At 38.8% G+C, this 27,741-nt stretch overlaps 1 protein-coding gene across 1 annotated transcript in view; it reads right to left on the reverse strand.

The window, feature by feature from the left end:
- The window catches only part of PARM1 (prostate androgen-regulated mucin-like protein 1), an 87,624-nt gene extending 60,334 nt beyond the window's left edge, over positions 1 to 27,290 (reverse strand). Inside the window, exon 1 of the mRNA XM_063458662.1 lies at positions 26,953 to 27,290. Coding sequence (XP_063314732.1) covers positions 26,953 to 27,025 — 73 coding nt within the window. The 5' untranslated portion in view covers positions 27,026 to 27,290. The remainder of the gene's footprint in view (positions 1 to 26,952) is intronic.
- Positions 27,291 to 27,741: the final 451 nt, after the last annotated feature.

Genomic DNA, 27,741 nt, shown 5'->3' on the forward strand with positions numbered 1-27,741 from the left:
TAGATTCTTCCATCTCTTGTTAGGGCCTCATTGTAATTTGATTTGTGTTCTACAGTGTAAATGTTCTTCTTATGTTTGCTGTGTATACCACTTGACTATCAATACATACATTCAACTAACAGGATTTAAAAATGTCTTATGAGAGAAGCTTTGACATTTCATGTATTGTCCTGTTGTGCTAACTTGTGTAACGTTTCAACCACGCTAAAGCAGCATCCTTTTTCTGTGACCAACTTTAGTAAAATTTACAAGGATCTCTTCCATGTGGCATATGCAGAGGTCAAACAATAGGTAGAAACATGGTGGTGTTAGCATATAAAGCGTGTATATACCAATTAGGGATACCATTGTCCTATGACATCTTTATTAGATGACATGTTGAACAAATTCATGCAAACGTGGTAAATATATATATTGAGGTTACATCGTTACAATATGTTATAAAAAAAAAGTGAACATGATTTATTTATCATTAGACATTGACCACCTTAATATTTTTTCTTGGGGACCCTATAAGACTAAATCATTTCCTGTAATGACTATTTGTGTTCATTCAAGTCTTAAAAGCACAGTGTATTTTCTAATGAAAAATTGGACAGCTTTACAAATTAGCTCTTTCATTTATGAAAAGATTAAGGCTATCATGTAATTTCATGTCATAATCAGCCCCAAAAAAGCTGCCATCTTCTACAGGTCAATATACGGTTACTAGAACTGTGAAGTCACAAGTGTACAAAGTATATAACGGTATATTTCATGATAAATGAAATTGGGCATTACTATTCAGCAGTGCTTTTACGGGATGTCATATGGGCTCAAGCACCCTATTTCATTTCACCTTTTTAGTTATGTCCAAGCTAGGGTATTTCGTACACCTGGAGACAGTTTGGAGGTAAGATATTGATAAGATGCAAAAATAGATGAGATGCAAAATGTAGCTTTTAAAACCAAACTTCAAACAAATTCTCTCAGATATATCATGCATGATCCCACGTGCCATCTTGAAGGTTCCAAAATATCCCAAACTATAAACCACCACAAATAGAGTTACAACAATTAATGTATTATATCTCATTATACCTCTCCTCCAAATCTCTAGCCAGAAGATTTTACATTATGGACTTCCCCCAAAGCTATTAGAACAGTGTGTTTACACAACTACATGATTTAGGTTAACTTTTTAATATAATGAGCCATTGACTTGTTTGCTGTTCTCCATCACAGTATGCATGCTGTCCTCATTATAACAGCTCATTGTGTTAATGCTTTAGAGGGTTTTACAATTATCATGATTATTTTCATTCATTACATTTACTATTGTAATTATAATAGTTAGGAGCAATAACTTTCCCAGTAGAATTAGATCGTAGGCTGTAACAAGATAAAAGAAAGCCCAAATAGTACTGCAGGTAGGTGAAACTATTTTACCTTTGATTACAAAATCGTTAACTTTGAAATAATTTTAAACCACAACCTAATGTACATTTCTGGGTATGAGGCAACCTTAGAATATTCCTTCAACCAAAAATTGCCACCCTTTTTAACGTTGTCATTTAGCTTTTATTCATTTTTGTAGATATTCATTGTTTAATCATGTAAATAAATCTGACTTTGTTCCCATTCTTACACTCCCTCACTTTGACAGTGCTGGAGTATAGTCTTGGTTTCCTTTATGTATCTGTGGTGTGATGTGGAGTCTATAAATAGTGAGCATTCACTACTCAGCAATGCCAGTTGTAACTATTAACTTGACTTTTCCCAAACTGGAGGACAGCTGAAGGTTATTCTGCTTAACGAGATATGTGATCAGTTTAGTTTTATTAATAAGCCTCTCACTGACATGTATAACTCATACTGGTCAACTCCATTTTTTAAAATATTTAAAGGGACACTCCAGGCACCCAGACCACTTCTGCTCATTGGAGTGGTCTGGGTGCCAACTCCCACTACCCTTAACCCTGCAACTGTAAATATTGCAGTTTTTCATAAACTGCAATATTTACATTGCAGGGTTAACTCCACCTCTAGTGGCTGTCTATTAGACAGCCACTAGAGGTTACTTCCTGGGTTCTAGCACAGGTTTCCTGTGCTAGAGCGTCGCTGGACGTCCTCACGCTGTGTGAGGACCTCCAGCGTCGCTCAAAACCCCATAGGAAAGCATTGAAATGATTTTTCAATGCTTTCCTATGGGGAGACGTAATGCGCATGCGCGGCATTTCCGCGCATGCGCATTAGGTCTCCTCGGCCGGTGAGCGAGATTAGTCTCGCCCACCGGCCGACGTAATCACTAGGAGGAGCGTCGCGGAGGCAGAGACAGCGGCGAGGGACATCGCCGCTGTCCCAGGTAAGTGACTGAAGGGGTTTTCACCCCTTCAGTAACCGGGGATTGGTGGGTGGGAGGGAGAGGGACCCTCCAGTGCCAGAAAAACGGATCGTTTTTCTGGCACTGGAGTTTCCCTTTAACAATGTGTCTGTATTTGATGCATGTACTATATTTTTGGTGTCAAGTACCATAATATGGTTTCTCTAAATGGGTTTCCTATACCTTCCATTTCACACTTCACTTTTTTGTGACAAACCTTCCTTTTATGAATTCCTTTTATGAATTCTGCATGGGTGTTAACGTGATATTATTAAGTGAAACAATATCACTTAAGTGGACAGGAATCCATCATATATAGTGTGCAGGTCTGAAGAAAAGAACCGGGGAACCATCTTGGATAGAGCCTCTATATAGAGCTGTTAATCTAATTTTAGAATCACCCTTACAAAAGTCATCAGAAGGAGTCTTAGTTTCAGAATGATGTACCAGAATCGAAATTGGGTACATATTCACTTCTTTATTTACACCAGTCTTCAAGTTACTTAACTTAACTGCTATCCTCTATTTTTGATGAACCCTATTTTTTGCTGATGATACAAAAATATGTAACAGGGTTGATGTTCCAGGAGGGATAAGCCAGTTGGTGGTAACTGACATTTAATGTGGATAAGTGCAAGATAATGCATCTTGAAAGTAAAAACGCAAGGGCAGGGTACAGAATATTTGATAGAGTCCTAACCTAAACATCTGAGGAAAGGGATTTAGGGGTGATTATTTCTGATGACTTAAAGGTAGGCAGAAAAACTACCACAACAAGAGGACATAGTCTTAAATTAGAGGAGCAAAGGTTTAAAAATAATATCAGGAAGTATTACTTTACTGACAGGGTAGTGGATGCATGGAATAGCCTTCCAGCTGAAGTGGTAGACGTGAACGCAGTAAAGGAGTTTAAGAATGCGTGGGATGGGCATAAATGTAAATGTAAAAAAAATAAAATAAAAGAGGTGGTGGTAGGGGTACAGAAAGTAAAAAGGGAGGGAAGGGGCACAGGGGTACAATTAACATGACATACTAGGAGGCATTACATATGTTTAGCTTTAACATTTAGAAATCAGTTGTTGCATTCACAAGTTGTGCGACTTATTTTTGTGAGTTGTATGAGTCATGTGAAGGTTGGTCCCATGTTGAATATTCGCATGTGTGTAACAGTGCATAGTGGCAGTGGCCTAGTAAGCACACGCCTGTTGTGGGATTATTTTGTTAGCGTGACAATCCCCATAGATTTAAATATGAAGACTCTCCTTGATTCTGCTATGTGTGCCGGGGTGTCTAGCTCCTTACCTTCTCTTTTGTATTGTTATCAACGCTAGTCTCTCTAGCTCTTATAGTTCCGGTTGTGTGTCGTCTACTATGTCTATTGCCCAACCCGCTTAGCCCCCACGCGCTCCGAACAGGACTGTTTTTTTGACAGTCAGGATTGTGTAACAAGGTTAATTTATAAAAATGGCACTTTGTATTGAAATCTGCATTTTGTAAAATGACAAAAAGATGACACACTTTTACACATAAAGCATTTCAGCAAGCTACATTTATTTAGGGATCCAGAGTGCCCCTTTAACCTTTGTTAAACATGTATTCATGTGACTATAACTATGAAAGCATAGTTCAGGCTCCTGGTCCCCTGTCAGCTAACTGCAAGGTGATTTTACTCACCTATCTTTCAGCGCCACACAGGTCCGTTGCAGCTGCCCCGCCCATGCTCTGCCCCGTTATATGACATCATCAAACTTAACGGTATCTGCCAATCCAATGTTTTCACCAAGGAAAGCATTGGGAGGCTATTGAGCATGCACACATTAAACTGTTGCTATTGCTTCATGGACAGATTTCTCGGTTTGACCATGGCTAAAATTGTATGGACTTACCAATAGCTCTAACTTTCCAAGCTTTGCCTGCTACTAACAGAACTAACTGTAGCACTTCTGCACAGACTTTCACTTTAACCCTTTGTATGCTCTACTGGATCCTCCTCATCAAATGAAGGACTCTTTATAATACCAGTCAATATTCTTTTTCTCTAGTGTGAACTACTGAAGTTGCAACAAACATTGAGGATACGTTTATTACTTTATACATAGTTTACGATTGTAAGTACCTAAAAATTCATTTTAAATTGTTACAAAGGTAACAAAAAGGAATACAATCATATTGCCATTCTGCTCTTCAGCTGCTCAATATTAATACTGCATTATCATAAGTCAATCTATATTCACATGTCCCCTTAGTATTTACTAAAGTGAAGTGCTTGGACTTTGTAGCTGTTCACATGGGTATCTGAAGTGCTAATTAACAACTAAATGGATATGGATCAATTTGACACATTTATATTCATACCCATTCTTATGTTTGCATAAACAGAGTGATTTCACTCACAAATGGCAGAGAACTGAGCATTGAGAGACATGATCTATAAACCAAAACTGTTTAAAATGGCCCTGTCTCCCCCTGGGAGCTTTACATAATTTCTAAAGACCCCCAACACTGTCTGGTGGCCACAAGGTGCAGTGGAAGGTGAGTTATGATTAACTAAACCTGCCCATTGCACCCACCACCATGGTCTTCCTGCTGGTCCTCATCAGCTCCTTGAGTTTCAGCTGTCAGGAGCCCACATGAGAGTATTGCACTTTCCTGCATATGTGAGAACCCAGGACTGAGGTCTATGGAGATGCTTCTTTTTGGTTGTATGCCTTTTTCCATGCAACCAACACTAGAGATGGATGATGGCAATGACAAAACTTCATGTCACGTTTTGTCAAGTGGAGGGAAACTACTAAGACAAATTATTACCTATATCATTTGACTACATTGGAACTTCAGTGAAACTCCAACACAGCCATTCTGGGTATTTCAAACTAATATATTTATCTACACCTTTATTAGTAACTGATATTCATAGCTAATCAAGATAAAATCAAGGATTACATATAAATGCAGGTCACTGTCTTTTCATGCTCTCCACCAACAGAAATAGTTACATTAATATTTAATGCCATGACAAAATGTGCTGGCTGGGATTCTTAAGCCTTGGATGGATGAAAAACCTTTCTCTCTGCAGTAAGCATTTCATAATTGCAATAAACCCCCTGGTGTTTAATTTGTTCTTGCACAGCACGCTACCAACAAAACAGTGGTTTATGTTAAACTCTTTGACAAACTGCTATAAAACTAGAGTACTTCCTGTTGTGCAAGAATAATTTCCCATTTACTTACTAAGGCGAGAATACTAACTTCAACTAATTAAGAGGCCTGTTTAAAAATTGTATTTTGTATGGTTGCCAATTTTTATAAACATGTCATCATGTTTTGGTGCTAGGGCATGTTTCATTAAAGGACACAATTGGCAGAAACTGACCATTCGACTAAATTTTTTAATGAATTCTGTTATGTATTAGAAAATATACCAAAAAAAATAAACAATTAAACAAAGAAAAGAAAACAAATTTAAATCCATACCTTTAAAGTTACTAAAGATGGTATACTTTGTCAGGCATATGTGAGCAGCAGGCTGACTCCTTCCTGACCTGGAAGAGGCATGATCAATAAGGAACTTCTCATTTTGAGGTTCTCCAGGTGTAGCACAACTCGCCAAATAGTTGAAGTCAAATTTCTCAATAAACTAATAGCTATGATTTACTTCTCTAAAATTGCAGCATTGCCAGAACCACAGTGTTTACTAGTGTGAGGAATTGAAGGACTGTCACTTTCAGATAAGTTACAGTTTCTGTTTAAGCACTGGTAGGTGATTTCATGACTAGGGCCAGGACTAAGCCCAAGTTGGTCTTCAGACAGAAGAAACCATTAGATAAAGTAGCTGTTGTATCGCTTTTAGATTATTCTTCTTAAAGGGTTACTCCAATCTCCATCTGCTTTTCAAAGTGGAAGCAACCTGTATGTGCAGCATTTTAAGATGAAATGCTGCTTATACAGAGATATTGCTGATTTTGTGCCATATACATGTGTGGTTTATTCACTTCTTCAGATAGAGAAGCATTGGATTCTACAAGAAACATTTGATTGCACCTGAGAGAGGGAACAAGTGAAGCCGCATGACAATGGAGAAGGCATGGAAAGGATCGGAGAAGACTTGGCAGTAGCTGGTTCAAGGTAGTTTTCTTTTACATGGTTTAGATAAAAAATGGGTCAGGGGGCGTAAGTGACAAGTGCCCAGCAATAAATACAGATACAAAAGGAAACCAAAAAAAAATAGATTGAGTTTGATATAGAGTTCTATTATATTTAAAGGTTAACTGTCACTTATCTTAATTCTTAGTATTATATTTACTAAATTTCTACATTTAGCAAATATAAGAGGTGTGAAAAATACAATTAAATTTAAGAATCCACACCTCTTGATCTTACATCTTTGTAACCTGTCAGTCATTGTTAAAATCTCTGGCATCTGCACCCGGCAGTAAGCATAGAGAAAACACTCATAAAAGAGCATACATTAACCCCTTAAGGACAGATGACGGATATATTCCGTCATGATTCCCTTTTATTCCAGAAGTTGTGTCCTTAATTAAACAATGTTTCTGTTTATACTCATCATTTGCAATGTTTGCCCTGGTTTTACCTTGTCTGAACTGTATTATGATGTCATATGTTAAATGTTTAATGTAAATATATATGAAAACAGAGCACAAACACAGTTAAAGGCCATTTACATTTTTTTTAAATGTATTGATTTATATGTCAAAGACATAACCATTTGCTTTAAGATGTTTTTAACCCCCTAAGGACCAAACTTCTGGAATAAAAGAGAATCATGACATGTCACACATGTCATGTGTCCTTAAGGGGTTAAAGGCCGCAAAAGACAAAAAACTACTAAAGGAAATATGGTAAGTCTGGTTATTTATATAAAATAAGCCTAAATAAGTTAATGGCGATTTTTATGTTAGAGCAAACAAATATTCATACAACCATACTGAAAGAGAATAATAATAGTTAACAACTATGTTGAAAGAGAAAATAAATGACTTATTCATGCTTAGTTTGGGAATTGTTTGGGTAATCACTTCCTGAGCTATTTAGGGCTCTTTTCAGCCATTCATATTGGTATGGATGAGCTCCAATCCAGAGTTAATACAGCTCAATTCAGAGGACAGAATGTCTAATGAACTAGCCCAGGATATTTACTCCTGATGATACCGCGAACTGCCTCAAATATATGTCAAATGAGTATATTTTTACTATAGAGTTTGCATACACTGCCACGTTGCTTCAGAACGTATTGTGATGTTACACAGTCTGTTCAGTATCTTTGCTGACGCCATAGATAACACTGCAGACTACTCACTTGATATTCTGTCACACTCTCTGCTCTCAGGTGGCTAAACAAGATCTCGTCTGACACTGTATTATTCTTCCTAGCTATTACATTTCAGCATAATTTTTATATGTTTAAGTGAAATTTTATATCCTAACATATGGTGTGTTTTTAGTCTCAGAAAATTATGCTATTACTGAATACCCTAGTTCCATCTTCCTACCAAGTTCAGCAACACTTTTGTGTTTATCCACTTAGCACCAAATAGTATTAAAATGACAACAAAGTGAAAATGGAGAATAGATTTGCAATTAATTAATTGATTATATGTTGATGGCCAGTGGACACATGATTACACAACTAATTTTGTTGTGTTTCCCATCCATCTCTATTGTCCCGTATTTAAAGTATATTTTCCATAGGTTTTACTGTTTAATCATAATCCAGAAAGAGGTGTAACTAGAAACCACCAGGCCCCGGTGCGAAAATTGCGGCCCCCCCAGGTGTTTCTTTCCATCACCCCAGCCCCTCCATGTGTCTCATTCCCTCCCCCAGCTGCACCATGTGTCTCATTCTCCACAGCACCCAATGTGTCTTATTTCCCTCCCCTGTCCCTCCATGTGTATCATCTCCCCCCCCTCCATCCCTCCATGTCTCTTGTCCCCCCCCCCTTTAATCGCCCAGTTATCTCATTAACCCCTAGACCCTCCGTATGTCTTCTTCCCTCCACCAGTCCCTTCATGTGTCTCCTTCCCTCTCCCAGTCCCTTCATGTGACTCTGTCCCTTCCCCAGCCCCTCCACGAGTCTTATTCTCTCCACCTAAGCTCCTCCTTGTGTCTCATTCTGACGCTCCTCCCTGAGTCCCCCCCATTTGTCTCATTCCCCCAGCTCCTCCATTTGCATAATTCCCTCTCTCACCCCCCCCCTATTTGTCTCATTCCCTTTCTCAGCCCCATCCAGTTGTGACCCCTGCGACCGTGGTAGGTACACCACTGAATCTAGATATTATTTACATAAACAGTTCTATAATTGTGTTTGGTGCTCCACCTGTGTAAATATTTAGTGTTCTCTAGCATTCTATACTCTGCTATTTACTTTTGCATGTCTCAAGTCATAATACAAATTATATTTTAAAGGGAATCTCCAGTGCCAGGAAAACGATCCATTTTCCTGGCACTGGAGGGTCCCTCTCCCTCCCACCCCCCAATCCCTGGTTACTGAAGGGGTGAAAACCCCTTCAGTCACTTACCTGAGGCAGCGGCGATGTCCCTCGCCGCTGTCTCCTCCTCCGCGACGCTCCTCCTCTTCATTGCGTCGGCCGGTGGGCAATCTGATCCCGTCCACCGGCCAAGGAGACCTAATGCGCATGCGCGGCAATGCCGCGCAGGCGCATTACGTCTCCCCATAGGAAAGCACTGAAAAATAATTTCAATGCTTTCCTATGGGGAAATGAGCAACGCTGGAGGTCCTCACACAGCGTGAGGACGTCCAGCGACGCTCTAGCACAGAAAACCTGTGCTATGAAGGAGGAAGTGACCACTAGAGGTGGAGTTAACCCTGCAATGTAAATATTGCAGTTTATAAAAAACTGCAATAATTACACTTGCAGGGTTAAGAGTAGTGGGAGTTGGCACCCAGACCACTCCAATGGGCATAAGTGGTCTGGGTGCCTGGAGTGTCCCTTTAAAGTGAATCTGTCACTGACATCTGACAGATTCACTTTAACAGAATCCCCCACCACAGAATATATCCTTTAACATAAATTGTATATTAATTGGAAAATTTTGAAATGTGAACATATCTCCCCTCAGGTCCAGTGCCACCATTCCTACAGCTTTGTGGGTGTTAGACCATTGTGTCTTCCAGTCTGCCTACACTCTGCTTTGATTTATCCGGCTTGGGGACATTTGATACGGTGATAACTTACACAACATGTGTTTCTGTGCTTGATCAACAAGCAGCTACTTGGAGAGTGTTCAGTATCTTTGTGAGCAGATATTCATCCGGTAAGAAATAGTGACTATAGGTTGGAAATCAGTTGGTAATTAGCCTCTGCTACTTGTTAGTTACCAGCTGTTGTGACCGCTTACAGCAGCTATCTACCAACAAGATTGGAAATTAGGCCCCGGTCAGTATACCTTTCAACCCGTTTAGGCAAATCAGTAAAGTCATAAGGCTGGGAGGGCCAGTAACATGCTTTAAGCAGATGTTTGGGAAAGCATTGCTATTTACCAGTTTTTTCTTTATTAGGTGGCAAGGGAGCTGTGCAGTTAGTGTACAGACTGATTACAGCAGCTCCTTTGCTGCCTATGAGGTCTGCTAATTTGAATCTGCAGTGCTGACGTACTGATAATACGTTATATTTTATAAATCTTATGCATTAAAAGCAGTTGGAATATTTAATTTAGCTGTTCATGTGATTAGTCAGAAATCCTTAATTTTCATCTCATCTACTACTTGAGGGCTGACACAGCTTTAATATTGATGATTGCTGGTGAGTACTGTGTCTAGCAATGTGAGTACAGACTGGAGACATTTTTTAATATATTTGATAAGCAAATTCTGATAAAAAAAAAAAATAAGTCATGACGTTCAACTTTTTCTATTTCATTCTAGGCGTTAGGTTTCAAGATGATATGACATGACATAAGGACATCAGCAGCAATGATACAATTTCTGACTGTAGACATTTTTGCAGTGAGTAGCTGTGTCATAGACAAGGATTGCAAGTGCAGAAACAATTAATGTAAGTACTAGCAGGACTTTGACTCATAAATAATGATTTTCAGAACCTAAGGAGAATGGAAACGGTTTGAAACGAGAATAACTGCCTCTTAGCCAAAAAGGGAGTCCTTCAATGGCATACTCTTAGTACCACCATTTCTGCAATGTGCTGTAGTAATTATAGTGCCAGGAGTTCCCAGGTGCTGTCTAAAAGTTTGCTATCAAACCCTTTGTAAATGGTTTGACATGTACCTGTCTATCTAGTGAGCATAGTTTCAAAGTCTGTACTGATGTGCCAAAGCAGAATTTCATACTTCCACATTAGCAATAACACTTTTTGCAAATTTAGAGTTTATCCATTGACTGAGAGTGACAGCTGACTTGAGAAATATAGTGATGAAGCAAGCATTTCATTAGTTATCTCTATGATAAATTATATATTAATTGCTTAATAAAATGTTAGCACCTGATTTATTTGCTAGGAACACTATAGCTTTAGTAATACAAACATGTTATATGCTACCTGTGGCCTGCTGGAATCACCACGGTTGCTCCCCCTGCTCAGCTGAGATTACCAATCTTGATGATTTTACCCAATCCAATCCTTCCCCACAGGGAAACATTGGAAGGAGAGTATGCATATCTGGTAAATTGCCACACTGTACCAATCAAATGCTCCTCTAGGAGCAGCATTTCATTGAGAACCGGGGATTGACTTGGTTCTCAATGTAGAAGTGCCTCTAGAGGCTGGCAGGAAGACAGCCACTGCAGATATGTTAACCATGCAATTATAACATTGCTATATCTACTGAATGGCAGTGTTTTAGATTGCAAGGTTAAAACTAAAGGTTCGCTGTGCCTAGACTACTTCATTGGGATGTGGGGCTTTTGGGGCCCTTTAAAATAAATTCACCTGGGCATCTGCAAGAAGATATTCATCTTATGTGAAGAAGCCGATTGTCATATTACCAGCCCCCTTCTGTTGGCAAATCCACTGGGTAAGAAGTGTCCATATAAGGCATCTTAATGATTGTGCCATTGTAAAGCATGCAGTATTGCATAACCAATCTGCTACAATTCAACATTTTATGTATGAAAAAATATGTATAATGCTCATAAGTATAAAAATATAGATGAGGTGAAGTGTCATGAAAATAGTGTGTTCTTTGTGTTTCTCTACAATGGAGATTTGTTAATCTGTTGTATCTGATATATCTTAAAATTATAGCATTACTGTCTGCATTAACAAAACACACAACCTCTAGTGTAATGGTGATTATGTCAGACTTTCTAGAATGTTGGAATGGAAATAACAAAGCTTTCTCAAGGGCATAAATCATCTGCTGTCTCTGGTGTACTGAGTGTCACTGACAATGAACTTTCTAACTTCCATGTGAAGATAGATGAAGGAGAACTGGGTATTTGAGAGTTCTTGCAACTGTTGGTTGAATGTTGTGGTAATCAGTTAAAATCAATGGCAAAAATAAAATCTGAGGTCCCAATGGACCTTATACATAATGAGACAGCATACCTAGATGGCCAAGTGAATAGCATGGTCAGGGGAAAACTGTAAATACAGATATTATTTTGTGTGTGGCATCATTTTCATTCTTCAAAGCAAAGAACAATTGAAATATAAAACCTTTTTTTTATTTTTTATTTCCTTTATAGTAAAAAAAAACAGTATTTTAATAAGATAGTTAAAGAACCACTATAGGCACCCAGACCACTTCAGCTCAATGAAGTGGTCTGGGTGCCAGGTCCATCTAGGGTTAACCCTGGAGCTGTAAACATAGCAGTTTCAGAGAAACTGCTATGTTTACATTTGGGTTAATCAGCCTCTAGTGGCTGTCTCATTGACAGCCGCTAGAGGCGCTTCCGCGCTTCTCTGTGAGAAGACGCCAGGACTGATTGAATGCGCGTGCGGCTCTTGCCGCGCATGCGCATTCAGCGGATGACGTCGGAAGAGGGAGCCCACCACTGTAGAAAGGTAAGAGATTAACCCCTTACTCCCCCTTCAGCCCGGCAGGAGGTGGGCCATGAGGGTGGTGGGACCCAAAGACCTTATAGAGCCAGGAAAACGAGTTTGTTTTCCTGACACTATAGCGGTCCTTTAACTTGTTTGCTAACCCCCCAATTTATGTGCATGATTTATCTTGAAGGAACACGCTAATGTTAAGTATAAATAAATGCATTTTTTAATGTTAGAGGGCTCATATCCAACCTTCATGCTACATTTTTACCTGACAGCTTGTCGCTAATGTTAGCGAATAGTGGTAGTTTCTAAACTGGTAAATCTCACCATTAGCGACAGGGGGTTACCAGCTGCAGCTACTGTTAACAGTTTCCACAGATTATAAAGGGAGACACCAACCTCTACTCAATGAGGTTTTTGACCTGCCTCTTGACTGGTGGAAGACAATTACCCATGCATTTCACACAACGTACCAATCTGCTCACATAAACCTAATTGCTCAGATAAAGAGATTTCTCTATTAAAAAAATGTAAAACAAAATACATAAACTAAACTTTTAAAACAATACGTATACAAGGAAAAGGCCTAATCAGTAGCTCCTAACCTATCCTTTACCCTATTGGTGGTGGGGTGAAAAGTAATTCAACTGGGCATCTCCTGGCTCCAATTATGCCCTCTATAGAACCCAGGAGATGCCCAGTCTTCTGTGCTATTATCGTTTAATCTTTGGAGAGGGGGCCAAATGACCTAATGCTGCATTCCAGCACTGTAGTGTCAGAAATATATGTTTGTATAAAACTATAGTGTTCCTTTAATGTCTCCTTACTGCCTAATGTTTTGTAAAGGTGATTTGCTTTTGCTGGTAGTCTATTCTTTTGTTCAGTATTTAGTAAACAAAGTCAGCTATGGGATTTGTTTATGTTTAGAAAACACAGGTCGTGTGATCTCACATTTACATCATCTGCTCTTTGTCTTTGCTTGTTCAGATTCAGATTACACAGGTCTTTTGAACATGTGCTGATCTAGTGAAAATCATCCACTGAGGACTCTAATCTTATCAGAACTCACTGCTATAAGGCAGTTTTTAAGCACAACAGTCTATTTAAATATAACATGTATTAATACAGGAAAGTACACTGCTAACAATAGTCTAAACAAGTTAAAAATATCAACCTTACGAGGTTTTACAGCTACAGCAAAAAGAAAATCCTTATTTGTAGATAATGCATTACATGCATCAGAGCATGAACATATCGGTGGTACAAGGAAAAACTCCCCATAATTTTAACAGCTGAAGGACTTTTATAGCTTTTTATATCACTGTGCTATACTTTAGCTTATAAAGAGATAAGTGGTAGGGTCTGATGTTAGCAGGGTTAGTATAATAAAAACTGTTAACTGTGTATTACATTTTGTCTCCCTAATATATTACATGGTAGAGATTTGATTATAAAAATAGTTTAGGTTTAACACAAACTCTACAATAAATGTTTCCTAAATGTGAAGGGATTTATGGACTAAGAAAGTTTAATATATGTTTCATATAGTTCTCTGTTAATTGAGTTGCATCAGTAATCACAGTTCTTTAAAATGCAGCCGTGGCTAGTATTTCATTAACTTGCAGAATCGGTTTTCATTGATTTAGGTTTTTTTTTGTTTTTTTTATCAGAAGCATAATGGACCATATATAACACATAGGAAATGGTGTAGGTTTCTGTAAGTGAAACACAGAAGGTGAAAAATAATGCTAGACAAACTTCCAAAAAAGAATAATCAAGAGAAAGTACCTTATCATTTAGTGATTTTTTTAAATGTATTTATCCCTTTACATCATTTTCATAAGCATATGTATTTATATTTATTGTGCCTTACACTCATGGTATATCACCTCACATTTTCTTAATCTTTGTAAATCTTTACATGTTTTTACAACTGGAGCAGAGGACAGGAAGTAACCGAAGGTTTATGTGTGCATTGTAGATTAAGTTGCAGAACAGATATGTTTGCAAGTGTGTTGCTAAAAATACCTTAAAGGGACTCTTCAGTGCCAGGAAAACAAACCCATGTTCCTGGTACTGCAGAATCCTGCTGCACCCCCCTCCCTCACACCCCCTATCCCATGTTGCTGAATTGGTTAAAACCCTTTCAGTGACTTATCTGAATCCACACCGATGTCCCTTGGTGCTGGGTCAGGCTCTGCTCACGCTCCTCCCCTGCCGTCAGCCGGTGGAGGAGACCTAATGCGCATGTGCAGCAATGGCCGCGCTCGGGCATTAGACCTCCCAATAGGAAAGCGATGCTAGAGGTCCTCATGCATAGCGTAAGGACGTCCAGTGTAGTTTAAAACACTTTTCGTGTTTTAAGAACCTGGAAGGACTTAACCTGCAAGTAATTATTGCAGTTTATAAAAACTGCAATAATTACACTTGCAGGGTTAGGGTGATGAGAGTTGGCACCCAGACCACTCCAATGGGCAGAAGTGGTCTGTGTGCCTGGAGTGTCCCTTTAACCCCTTAAGGACCAAACTTCTGGAATAAAAGGGAATCATGACATGTCACACATGTCATGTGTCCTTAAGGGGTTAAACCTGAAGCTGTGCAGCATTAAAATACACATTACTAATATTCATCAAAAATGCAAATCTGGCACTATTTAGAGAAAAGATAATTATGTGTACATTGAATATCACATCTGAGATCGTAAGTACCAATAAACATTTTATAGGGTTGACACATTAGTACAAAATGTAGTAGAGCATACCTGTTTAGGAGCCATATCAGTCTGTCTATTTGAAAAATTGTAGGCAAAATACTATAATAAACTTAACTTTTAGCATTACCATAAAGTATTATTCTGGATACAATGTCAATCATGAGATGATGCATAATGTCAGGCAATACAATTTCTTCTGAGTTTGTAAGGACTGCAGATATAGAATCCACCGGCAGCTGTATGAACCACAACCACTCCATCTAGTAGTTCAGCAGGGCTCAACTCTAGTCACTTTGCCCATTTCTGAGAAATATATTGGAGGAGGAGGAGGCAAATTCCAAGTATATGTTTTCATATATACATTTGCACAATGAATAGTTTACAGGACCACTATAGTCACCCAGGCCACTTCACTGATATGCTATATTTATAATGCATCAATCTGTGCATCAGAATTACAATCTATCTCACTAAGACTGTATATGTGTTAACAAAACATATAGTTTTCACTAAAAAACAAGTACTGAACTTTGAAAACTAGCATGGGAATTTTAGGCTAAAATAGCTGGGCTAGGTACGAATTTGGGCCTTATTGTCACCTTTATGTAAGCTTGGTTTGAAAGTTTACAGGCTCTCTTGTTGGAATAAATATAGCTTTTTCTATTGTGTGGCAGGTCTGCAGTTTCTGTATCATACTACAAGTAAGCAAAAAAAATCTACCGTATATACTCGAGTATAAGCCGACCCGAATATAAGCCGAGGCCCCTAATTTTACCCCAAAAAACTGGGAAAACTTATTGACTCGAGTATAAGACTAGGGTGGGAAATGCAGCAGCTGCTGGTAAATTTCTAAATAAAATTAGATCCTAAAAAAATTATATTAATTGAATATTTATTTACAGTGTGTGTATATAATGAATGCAGTGTGTGTATGAGAATGCAGTGTGTGTGTATGAGAATGCAGTATGTGTGTATATGAGTGCAGTGTGTGTGTATTTGAGTGCAGTGTGTGTGTATATGAGTGCAGTGTGTATATGAGTGCAGTGTGTGTATGAGTGCAGTGTGTGTATGAGTGCAGTGTGTGTATGAGTGCAGTGTGTGTGTATGTGTGTGTGTAATGCAGAGCCTTGGTGGGAGGTGGGCATTTTTATTTTTTTAATTATTATTTTAATATTTTTTTTTGTTTCATTACATTTTTTTTATTATTATTATTATTATTTTTTATTTTATTATTATTTTTATTTTATTATTTTTTTATTTTTATTTTTTTACTATTATTAATATATATAAATTTTTTCGTCCCCCCTCCCTGCTTGCTAGCTGGCCAGGGAGGGGGGCTCTCCTTCCCTGGTGGTCCAGTGGATGGGCACTGTGTAGGAGGGGGCTGTGGGGGCTGCAGAGAGATGTTACTTACCTTTCCTGCAGCTCCTGTCAGCTCTCTCCTCCTCCGCCGGTCCGTTCAGCACCTCGGTCAGCTCCCACTGTAAATGCGGCTCTCGCGAGATTTACACTGTGAGCTGACAGAAGAGCTGAACGGACCGGCGGAGGAGGAGAGAGCTGACAGGAGCTGCAGGAAAGGTAAGTAACATTTCTCTGCAGCCCCCACAGCCCCAGTCTGTATTATGGCAATGCAAATTGCCATAATACAGACTATTGACTCGAGTATAAGCCGAGTTGGGGTTTTTCAGCACAAAAAATGTGCTGAAAAACTCGGCTTATACTCGAGTATATACGGTATGTTATAAGCACAACTCAGTCTCCATAACCTGGCCTGAGTTCAGTGGTCCTGTCAATTGACCATTCAAGGTGAAATATTGCCTTTCTGCAATGTTTACCATGACTTCTTAAACACACCTACAGTGACTGTTACACTGATAGCCACAGGAGGTGTGTCTGCTGCAATGACTGAATTAAATTCATTCACATGACACAGAAGCCTCCATAGGAAAGCAATAATTCAATGTTTTCCTAAGGTCTCCAATGCTCCTCTATAAGGAGCATTGGTTTGGCTATACTTCCCCCATGGCATTGGATTGGCAATACTTCCTCCATGGCACTGGATTGGCTATACTTCCTCCATGGCATTGGATTGGCAATACTTCCTCTGTGGCATTGGCATGGCTATACTTCCACCACGGCATTGGATTGGCTATACTTCCTCAATGATGTTGCAGAAAGCAGACGTGACAAACGCTCCTTCCCACATAAGTTTGCCAAGGACTTGTGGAGGAGTGTGGAAGCTTAGTTAGCTTACCGGTCTTTAACGCAATTATCTCCCAGGCCCAGAGATTCCTTGGAAGGGCTTGTGCTGAATACCATGGAGCCCCGCTGCTGGGGTCTGTGCATAAAAAGCAGAGTTTGGCTCATTAAAATCAGCTGTACTCCTAGAACTATGTGTTGTCTAGTTACTGGGAGGGGAAGGGGCTAATCACTGCTTAGCACCTTCTTCCAGCTCATGGAGGATTCAGCCAGGAAAGTCCTTGTAAGGACTACAGCTCCCAGGACTGTGTGTCGTCCAGTCCCTAGAAGTGAATAGAGCTTGTACCCTATCAAACCACGGCGACTGAGGCTGAAGCGCTGAGGTTTTCCCCTGTTCCAGCTAGGAGGCGTTCCTTGGCGGAGGCACCCAGCTTGGGTACAGGGAGTTCAGCTATAGCGGAGAGGTAAACAGCGCCGAAAAAGCTTCAGCACTGGAAAAAGATCATTTGAAACCTTTATGTAATTATCTTTATCACATACATAGTGGGGGATTCTACAACGAGGGACAGGGACAGTAAAACATTAGGAATACAGGTTTGTATGTCTAACATTTAAGGGTTCCATTAAAACATGTAAAACCATTTTTCAATAAGCTTGATCTTTAACAGCTTAGCTATAACATTACATAAGAAACACTAATAATCATTCAAGAAACACTATAGTCACCAGAACAACTACAGCTTAATGTCATGGTTCTGGGGTATAGAGCTTGTCCTTGCAGGCTTTTTAGTATAAACACTGCCTAGTAACAGCTCTAGTGGCAGTCATTCAGATGGCCACTAGAGGTGCTTCCTGGGTCAGTGCTTTACAGGCATTCAGCGTCTAACATGCTGCATAGAGACACTGAACGTTCCCCATTAATTGAATACATCTCTATGAGGAGATGCTGATTTGATGCTGACTTGATCCTGAGATAAGGCGGTGGGGATGCGACAAATCTTTTATTACTTTTGACAACCAAAATAACAACAAATTATAGACGTTAATAACCAGGCCTGGATTGGTTTGGATTACATGGGTGAAAGACTATAGTCGAGTGAATGGTGTCTGATATCAAACAAGTAGACAGCGCATGATGTTATTTATATTACACAATCTGTGTATCATTGTACAGCGCTACGGTATTTTGCTGGCGCTATATAAATAATATTATAATAATAATAATAATAATAATACAACCAAGAATATGCAGGATGATCTCTTCATAACTCTGCATGCAAGTTGATGGGAGCTAATTAACAGATTTCCAAATAAAAAAAAATTCATTAAAGAGGTTTTGACCATTTACGCAAAGTGGCCTCCATTCTTATTCAAACCCACTTCTGTCCATTTAGAACTATTATTATTATTAGTAGTATTATACATTTTTAACATTTCCACTTATCCACTTGCCATTAGTGAATGAACATTTAGCCCTGATGAGCAGAAATGTGTGGTAATACACCGCTTCTGGTGTGTCAAGTACCATGCAGGCTTGCAGTGATTAGTAACTTTTAGACTAGAAGCATAAGGCATGCAATTTGGAACCCGGCATGTGAGTGATACAAAGAAAGAATCTCCACTAAAATTAGGCATTGGTCAATTAAATGTCCCTTAAAATAAGAGGGACCCAGTGAATGGCTGTAATTGTTTAAAGGGACATTGTTTAGTAGATATACCCCCTTTCCGTGCATGTATTTATTGGGATATATCTTTAAAATGTTTGCAAAAGCCATTATGCAAGCCCCCTCCCTTTTCCTCAGAAGTGCTGGTATCTAATAGAAATCAGCATTTTTAAAAACTATAGTTAAAAAAGGGATACTTCTCACCCATAAAGCACTTCAGAAAACTAAAGTGCTTTATGGGTATGGAGGAGTCCTTTAACATAAGGGATGAGAAGTGGGGGAGCATCCTGATCACCTATAATATAAACACCTGCACATGGATTAGGTGTAGAAATAAACAATTTTCTTGGTTTCCCCTGTGAAATAGAGATATATTTTTATTGTGCACCTTCCACCTACAAAACATAGTCAGGATTATTCACTAGAGTGAGAATTCAAAGTGAATTTCAAATTGAAGGTCAAAATAGCCAAACTGAAAACATTGTATAAGCCACCTGTAATATTAGATCAGCTACTCTGGCCTGAAATTTAAAATTAAATTTAAATTCACTTTGAATTCTCACCTTAGTAAATAACCATGTCAGAGAGTAAAAATGGACACCCATTTATTTATTTTTACCATTATCTTACTATGACCAAATTTAATTCATGTTTTATTTTTTCATTTCGATTTTATCTACTTTATTTTTTTATAATCATATGCCTGCTTGTAACTTTTGTTTACTTTCCGCCAACTAACTTTATTTTTTTTAATTTTTTTTACTTGTCAATCTTTCTTTTATTGAAGCATACAAGAAAGGGTACATAAGAAAAAGAGGGAAACGTATAAATGGTTTACAGTAAAAGGTTCGTACATTGATAGCTTTGAGAGATTACATTTCCGGAATAGCGATGCCTCATTTTTATTTTTTTTTGTCTTGTCGTTTAGCAAAAACATATTATAACCAAGAGTGATGCCTGTCTAGATAGGCTATTAAAGAAGTACCAATATACTATGCAATTTCGTAGACATGCATTAAGTAAATAAAATGTGAGTCAGCTGAAGTCGTACCAAGAATAACCGAACAAAATATAACAAAATACAACCAAAGCAGCGTTGCAGATATTCACAGATTGTAGGCAGGTATGACCTTTGCATGGGCTAATCTAAATGCAACATGTCTTCTATTAGTGTCTAGCGCATCCCTTCCAGCAGGATCACACAGGTAGACTATTGCTTATAAGATAAGGTTTTAAACATAAAAACATCAATAATATTCCAATATGTAACGGTTCCCTGTCTGTACAGTATAATGCTCATACGTTAAACAAGTAATATGGTCACCGATGTATATATGCTCCTTGGGTTTGACTCAAGTGCATGTGAGCGTGTGCCTTCGATTGCGTAGTAGGCATGGTGGCAGGCATGTGTCTGTGTCGCTACTCTGTCTAAGCTCTAGAAATTATTCGCTGGAAGCAAATTATATTCGTCATGACACGAAACATGTTACCTGCGAAGCAGGGTATAAGGCATGCATAGTATTAATCATATTGTCCACAAGTGTGTCCAACCACATGGCAGGGCCCGCAGTCTCGCTGTTAGAGCATGTTAAGGCATGCAGGGCTAGCAGTGTGACAGTGTCCTGTATCATCGAGTACACATGGCCCCCATCAGGTTCTCCTTCACCCGATGCCTTCTCTGTATAGGCGGTGCGTGTCAGTTGCTGGGTTCCTGTGGCCCACTGCAGTACGGGTGTCATTGAGGGTGTCCCCCCAGCCCCAGGCTGGTGTGCAGGCCTGCATCTTCTTGCCACAAACTCGGTTGCCGCTGGGGTCCGGGTTTACTCCACTTGTGGGAGGGACGGAGGAGCAGGTCGTTGTCCGTCGCTTGCGTTGCTTCTTCCTCCGCCAGTGTGGACGATGCTTGTGGGCTCTTCGCCCTATGACCTGCAGCCCGGGTGGGCTAGGTTGTGCGTGGATGGGTAGATGAGACGACTTTGTGCCCACGGGTATTCCCTCCACTCCCCGACATTCACGGTTCCGCTCACCCTTCATCGGTGGTGAAGGTGTCATGGGTCGGGCTGCTTGTTGCCGCCTCATAAGTGAGTCCCAGAAGTGGAACAGGATCGCCTCTAGTTGCTGTAGGGGTGCATTCCATGGTGTTGGTGATGGTGTCATATTCACCATGCGGGTTGCTTTCCCGGCCGCCATTTTAGTTGTTCTCTTTGAGGGCCTGCTGGTTAGCATGCCCGGGTCATGCTTATGTTGTCTTCTCGGCTGTGTGTTTTTGGAGTCGAGTGTGGACCGGCATAACCCCCACCGGTCCAGCGGAGGGGGGGAATGGAAGTGAGTGCATGAAGGGGTTGAGATCTGGCTTTACCAACCAGGAGAGCGGCCGTCTCTCCCTGGCTCAGTCGCAGGTGGGCCCCATATACGTTGTTCGGGTTCCCGGGCAATGTGAGACTCGTTTGTTGGTGCATTCATTGCCCTGTGGTTACCCTGACTCGCTGAGTGCACTCAGGCTCCAGATTGTGTCCGTTGTCAGGGTTTATATCCCCGATTTCGTCGTTTATTGTAGGAGCTGATTTACAGCACGTCTGGTCGGCTCTGTGGTTAGGCTCCACCCCCCAGAGCCAACTAACTTTTGTTGCCTGCAATCTTATCTTCAACGTCAGTTGACAACTTAAAGTAGAGTGCATTACCCTCAACATGACACATTATAGTTTAACTCTGTATGAAATCTTCCTATTACCCAATCTAAAGCTTTATAACAAGCTTGTTTTATCCATGTTACATAACCACATCATAACCACAGCCATTTACTGTTTTTCTTCAGTGTTATAAAGGAGGAAGTAAAATAAATAGAATGTGTAAAATAATAGTACATGACAAGAACTTTCCATAAATCTAGAGTTGAAAACAAGTTATTAAAGGAACACTATAGGGTCAGGAACACAAACACTATCAACGCCCCCTTGAACCCTACCCCCCTTGCCCCATAAATATAGTAAAAAAAAAAACATTTATTCCAGTCTGCTGCTGCTGTCTCTGCCACTGATCTGCCTCCTTGGCTGACATCATCAGAAGTGGTGATCTCAGCCAATCACAATGTTTTCCCATAGGAAAGCATTGGATTGACTGAGAGTGTCAAGGAGGCAGTTCAGAGGTAGAGTCAGCACAAGTCAAACACATCCTTAGCCAATCAGCATCTCCTCATAGAAATGCATTGAATCAATGCATTTTTTTTATTTTTGGATTGCCGTCATCTTATTTGCAATTTCAACAATACAAAATGCATGCATTTGTCATCATATGGTTGTACAGATGGGTGCTAACAATCTTTGGTATTGTCATATTGTTAATGCCGAGTGAGTGCTCTTCTTATCAGTGCATTTCTATGAGGAAAGCTCAGTGTCTCCATGCAGAGGGTGGAGACAATGAATGGCAGTAGGGCCCCAGAAAGCACCTCTAGTAGCCACCAGAGTGGTGGTCAGTGGGTGTATCCCTAGGCTGTAATGTAAAAAAAAAAATTCTGAAAAGACATTGTTTATTGCAAAGAGCCTGAAGGGAATATTTATACTAACTAGAACAAATACAATAAGTTGTAGTTGTTCTGGTGACTATAGTGTCCCTTTACAATTTTCTTAATCATAGACTTCCCAGATACATTTTGGGGTCCTATTGGAGAATATTACAGTTCCCATGAAATACCACACAACTTGAGCTGCATTATTGTCACGCAACTAACAGGATTTTCTGCTAAAAAAAAAGTCATATATGAATTTCTAGAATAACATGAAAAAAACTGCTATAATTCATAGCTTGAGTCTCAAATTCTAGCACCAAGCAGTTTGATATAATCACAAGTGTTGCCATAGAGTATTATCCAAAAATGTGTGTTTTGTTTTGTTTTTTTGCTTAAAATACTTGTCACATCTGTGAAATGGACCACATACTGATATCTTAATAAAACAAAAAAAGGGAACCAAAAATAAACTTAAAATAAGATGGTACTATGTTATGTAACCAAAAAAACAAACAAGAGTCCTGCACATCCAGTATAGGTGTGCACACCCAGGTAGAGGACATTAGCATTGAGAAAGGGCTGCTGCCCGAAATGTTTGCTTCTTCAACTTTGTCCTCAAATAAATTGCGGTAGCACCTGGGTGTGCACACCTATACTGGATGCACAGGACTCTTGTTTGTTTTTTGGTTGTATATACACTGTTGGGACTTCAGTGTGGAGTATCTGCAGCACCGGTCTAATTTTTTTTGTTTATACTTTTAATTTTGTAGCCATTTTTTGCCTCTACCTCACCCTATATATATATATATATAGTGTACTATGTTATGTATGTGAATAATGTCAGAATTTTCAGGGATATCTGTCAGCACCTAAGACAAAAGATATATGGACACTTAACTTTCAAAATTCTCTAATTGTTCAGCCTGCCGAGCTAGAAAGTTTTAGCAAGGAGCAGCACTTGCCAAAGCAGTATTGTTGTCCCAGGAAAACTGAACTTTGGTTCTTCTTCCGTGTACAAAATGTTGAAGACATGCTAATTATTAAAAAAAATCAGTTGTGGTTTGAAGGACTACTGCTGCCCCAACTCCTGTGTTTTAACTAGAGTATTTTACAATCATTGTTAAAGAAAGCAAACAATGACGCATTTGCATTATGCAACATAAAGGCCCACACTAAATACATCAATTAAGATATAAGCAAATACCCTCCTCATAATGTGTAAAAATATGCTAACTTAACTACAAAATGTAAATTGCTACCCATGCTGGTATTAACCCGGTAGGGAAACTGATTCCATTCTGATTCGTTTGACAGTTATCTGCTGTTTGATATCATCATTGTAAAATGGTAAAGCACTAAAGAATATATGGTAGATTATTAATGATAATAATAATAAACTACATAGCTGAATTCTGCGTAGGAGACCTGTAATTTCCTGTATTGCACAGAGGTTTTGTACATAATGCCTCCATATTGGCATTATTTGTCCAAGTTGGGGTAAGTTGAAGGAAGCTGCATTCCTACAAATGCCATTAGGATTCTTACAAGTATACATAAGCAGGGTATATGATAACTTTTATTTACCTAGTCGTGACACGTACTGTGACAAATATAGCATTTCAGCTCTTATGTTAATATTTAAGGTTCCGCCTGAAATAGTGCAAAATGAGTGATACTATATTTTCGCTTAAAATTTTCTGTAAATTATGTAAGAATCAAGGACATTTATAAGTGCGTAAATTTACATAATTGACACTTTTGTAAATCCATATCAGCAATCAATAAACAAAACTGCTGCTGTATCCGGTTTATGTGATAGCTATTTATCCCACCTTTTAAATATATATATATATATTCAAATGTTCCCTATTTCTTTGTCATATTATCTTATATATGTCACACTTCCAAGTTTTTTTTTTTGCTTGCTTAGATTCATCAGAACTAAGAAATGGTACCCTTTTACAAATTCTAAAGGCCATGAGTTCATATTTTTGATAAGCTTTTTAAACTATTTAATAATTTTGTATAAGCTTTTCAAATTATTTAATAATTTTGGATACATTTTTAAAACATATTGATATTTTGAAAAATATTTTAATATTGTAATACTTTGATATATTTTTAATATAAGCTAAAGTGTTTTCATAATGTAATATATAAAAAAAAATTAAATAATAATTTTTTAAATCATTTTAAAGGTTTATCTTCAAATATAAAATCAGGCCTATATTGGGCAGAAGAGAAGACATTAGACGTACTTCATCAATAATAAACATTTCTATGTCTACGTCTATGTGTACTTCTATTACATTATTAGTGCAGCATTTAAAAATGTGCAAATAGTGCCTAAAGGAACCATAACAACTTATGGAAAGGGAAGAAAGGGAGAGACCGACACCTGAAGACACATGTTTAGTGTGAGAACGGTTTAACACTTAAAGGCAAGACTGTGCCACCAATGGTGCCACCATTTTTCAGGCACCATAACAACTTAAATGAGATGAAGCTTTTATGATGCACAAATGACTTCTTTAATTTATTACCTGCCTAAAAAAATATTCCTTTATATTACAAACCAGTTTATGCCTATGATTAATACAACTTCATGCTCCAAATAAAACAGCATACATTAAATTAAAAATATATACACATGCCGAGCTGTGGTGAGCTGCCAACACTGTTAAGCCAATAAACTGTTTAGCCAAATAAACCCCATTATTGCTTTCTGTCCAATAAATACATTCGTGGATACATACAACGTAGCAAATAACTACCAAGGGATTTATTCAATAAATTGGGAATTGTTGCCTACTAACAGGGGAATTGCAGATTGTATGTCAAAACAAGGAAACGAAACTGAGAATATTTCCAACTCAGGTATTTACAGCTTGCCTATATTTCAAATAAAATTCACATTATCTTGTCAGTTCAAAAGTTATATATATATTTAATTATTTATTTTTTGACTTTGAGAAGGAACAATAAATGGTGAGTCGATTTAGCATTAGAAAGATGAAAGACTTTTTAACCCATCACACCAGAGAAACCGTATGAAATTAAACCCATTGTAAAGTAATTAATATGCTAAATAATTGCTGTTATTTGCTACCCTATTCTCTATCAAAAGTTAGCCGTCTTTTATTTTCTTTGTTTTGCAAACAGTGACGAAGTTGATATCTGAATGCCCTCCAGTTTGCCAACTGTCTTTTTACCTCCAGGAGAAAACATGTCCAGCAAGTCTGTATAAAATGAGCTTCAATGAACATGGTGCTTGTTAATTGGGTGACAAAGGTAGTAGTACTACAGTATGATTGTTAGTTCATTATACTGATTGGCAGGCAGAGGTAGTTAAATATGATTGTTCACTATAATGACTGGTTGACAGAGCTAATACCACATGATTTTATGTCATGATAGTGATATTATGACAGAGGTAATGTTATCTGCAATAATTGCAATAATTGACCTATGTGGACCCAGTGACTTCATAACTGTTGCTGTCCATCAAGTTAAAATTCAGACTCGTAGCCTAATACAGTGTCTACATGATGTTTTTTTTTTCCTTAGAATACACGTGCAATCCATTGTATTGTGCTTCATGTGTAAGAAACGTGTACACAGGCAGAATACGTGTGTGGCACTGCTATTATCACAATCAGGCCAATAATGAACATCCTTACATTCTTAAATTATTACGTTAAAAGTTACCATCATGTAACACAATTATGAAATAATTAAAAAAAAGCGAAAATCCCTGAAAACCCTGGAGTCATTTAATGTAAAGAAATCAAGATGTCAGACCTGTAATACTAGAATTACTACCAAAGAGCGGAAGGAGAAAACAGTGTTCATGTCCCACGTTGGTCTCTCCTCTAATGTAATTGTCCCCATTTACAGACCAAAAACAAATCACAATTAAAACAAAAAAAGTCCAAGTGCTGTACAAACAGATGACACGCAAGCGTTTACTCATTGTTCCAATCCTGGCTTCTGCACTGTCACTACAGACGTTGACGATTATGTAATAACGTATACTGTTACATTATATAGGAACAACAAGTTCCACTCCCTAAAGTGTATAAAGTTAGACTGCATATCACTAGCCAGTGTGTGTGTACATACATCTACCATCCCAGCCAAACAAATATACACAGGTAGAAATAGAAAGAGGTAGAAATAGAAAACGCGTTTTAGATATAAATAGGTTGCATATACGTGTCTATATGTAAGGGTGGAAAATTAAACAGAACAATAAATAAATAAATGTATGTATTTATTTATATAAAAATATTGTCTGTAGAATATAGTTTTTATAGTCTGGATATAGTTTATGTATAAAATGAAATAGTCATTCTAAATATAGAATGTTTAGGCATACATAGATGGTGTAGATACCCCCAAGCAGTGTGCCAGTGACTGCCCATACTCTGCACACACTGTGCCACCTGTTCATATAGCTCACACCCCGGCAGCCAGTGATGGTAGGAGGAAGTTTGCAGTAAAAGTTAAGGTTTATTACCTGCAGACAGCAGCAGCCAGGCAGTGCCAATCCTGAGCAGCATGGCACACACGGCACCCGGTGTTAAACCCATTGATTCCGGTCTGTGCGGGGACAGGCAGATTCTTTAATATCCGTGTAATCCCTGGGCAAGCAGCTGGGGGCGAGGAGTCACCGTCCGATCCCTAGTGCAGAGTGAGCAGGATGGAGAGCCCGTGCGCAATGCATGAGGAGCAGGTGTCTAGCAGGTGTCTGGCAGAGGGCAGGCTGTACCCACGTTATACCCCAGCAGTCCCTGATCTGGTGCCCTGCTTCCTCCTCTGAGCGCCTATCATGCCTCTCCTCAGTCTCCTGTGTCAGAGACCCGCCTGTATCACCTCACCACGCCTCTACCGCAGCTCGGGCTCCTGTTACTGCCCGGACCATAGAAGAGCTAGGTCGCCCCCTTCTGGTTGTTTTGTTACCGACACTGTCTTTTCAGCCAGGATAAAATCTATTGAAAACCCTATAGCAGGGGATTACATTTCACTGTAAGAACTATGTCTCAATTACCAGTGTACTTATACAAACCAGGATCCTCTTATTGGCACACAAAAATAAATAACAAGTATTGCAGCTTCTATACTTTGTATATGCACAGAAGGAATTCGAGAATAACACGAGTTTACCTAAAACTGTAAACATGTATAGTTACATAGATCACATTCAGCAAGTATCCAGATTATGTTGTTCCCCACATTTTATATGTTGCAGTTTTATGCTACAATTGTTTAAATTATTATTTTTTCAAATCAACCTACACCCAATATC

This window comes from Pelobates fuscus, chromosome 6, assembly GCF_036172605.1.
Source record: "Pelobates fuscus isolate aPelFus1 chromosome 6, aPelFus1.pri, whole genome shotgun sequence".
Lineage (NCBI taxonomy): Eukaryota > Metazoa > Chordata > Amphibia > Anura > Pelobatidae > Pelobates > Pelobates fuscus.